This window comes from Propithecus coquereli, unplaced genomic scaffold (assembly GCF_000956105.1).
Source record: "Propithecus coquereli isolate 6110/MARCELLA unplaced genomic scaffold, Pcoq_1.0 Scaffold619, whole genome shotgun sequence".
Taxonomy (NCBI): domain Eukaryota; kingdom Metazoa; phylum Chordata; class Mammalia; order Primates; family Indriidae; genus Propithecus; species Propithecus coquereli.
This window is the reverse complement of record NW_012152163.1, coordinates 550,756-551,850: the sequence shown is the minus strand read 5'-3', so window position 1 is coordinate 551,850 and position 1,095 is coordinate 550,756. Positions and strand designations below refer to the sequence as shown.

The following is a 1,095-nucleotide window of genomic DNA, read 5'->3' as shown; positions in this document are numbered from 1 at the left end:
CGCACCCGGCTTGCTGTTTTCTTGAATAAATGTGAAGCTACAGCCAAGTGTTGTCAGGTAGCTCCTCCCCTAGAGAAGATACCTGACATTTCCCCCTCATTGTAAATTAAGTGCTTTCACGTGCATTGTTTCACTCAATCATCACACAACTAAGTGAGGAAGGCAAGGAGAGTTATACCCGTTTTATGGATAGGCAAAAAAGATAAATTGCTTGTGTTTCTTTTGGAACCATGGGTTCTAGTTGTTGAAGTCTCCAGGCCAGTATTTCATACCTTATTACCTATTCTGCCTGACCTTGGGTGGAATTCTTATGGGTAAAGTAGTTGTATTAGGATGAGCAGGAATGTAGAACTTTCCCTCATCAAAGACCCCTCCTTTATCTACTGGTCTCATGGGCTCTTTTCTTTGCAGGTGAAGGCCATGGAGGTGGATGTAGAGGAGAGGCCTAAGGAGCTTGTGCGGAAGCCCTATGTGCTGAACGGTGGGTACGGGCCATATTCCTTTAGGTCACCATCCTGCTCTGTCAGAGCTAGAAAGGGCCCTCGGATGTCCTCACCTTGTAAATGGGGAAACCAATGTTCAGAGGGGAGAAGGGAGCTGGTCCAGGGTTCACAAAGTTAGGACAGTGTCCTCATCTGGGACATTTTCAGTCTACTGACTAAACTCAGGTATGTGAACTAAGGTCAGAGATGTTCAGGGAGGGTGTAGCCAGGTGCCTAAGAGAACAGAAAAGAAACCATTAAGTCTCAAGCACGTGTTTGGCTTCTCATGAATTTAAGGATGAACTGATTTTTAGAGATTCTACCATCTCATTAAATGTTTCTAACAACAAATCAGTTTCATGTATATTAAGGCTATAGATGCTGAATATTAAAACAGAAGAGAATAAACACTGAAGGAAAGCAGGAATACTCTAGAATTCTTTACCTATCCTTCCCTTTGCTGTCAGGGAGTTTTTTTTTTTGGAGACAGAGTCTCACTGTGTTGCCCGGACTAGAGTGTCACGGCGTCATCCTAGCTCACAGCAACCTCAAACTCCTGGGCTCAAGCAATCCTTCTGCCTCAGCCTCCTGAGTAGCTGGGACTACAGGCATG

The 1,095-nt window shown here is 44.7% G+C and overlaps 1 protein-coding gene across 1 annotated transcript in view; it reads left to right on the top strand.

Annotated features, from left to right (window-relative positions):
* Positions 1–1,095, top strand: part of NOP16 (NOP16 nucleolar protein) — a 14,838-nt gene that overhangs the window by 2,135 nt on the left and 11,608 nt on the right. Inside the window, exon 3 of the mRNA XM_012659489.1 lies at positions 412–481. Within this exon, the coding sequence (XP_012514943.1) occupies positions 412–481 (70 nt within the window). The remainder of the gene's footprint in view (positions 1–411; positions 482–1,095) is intronic.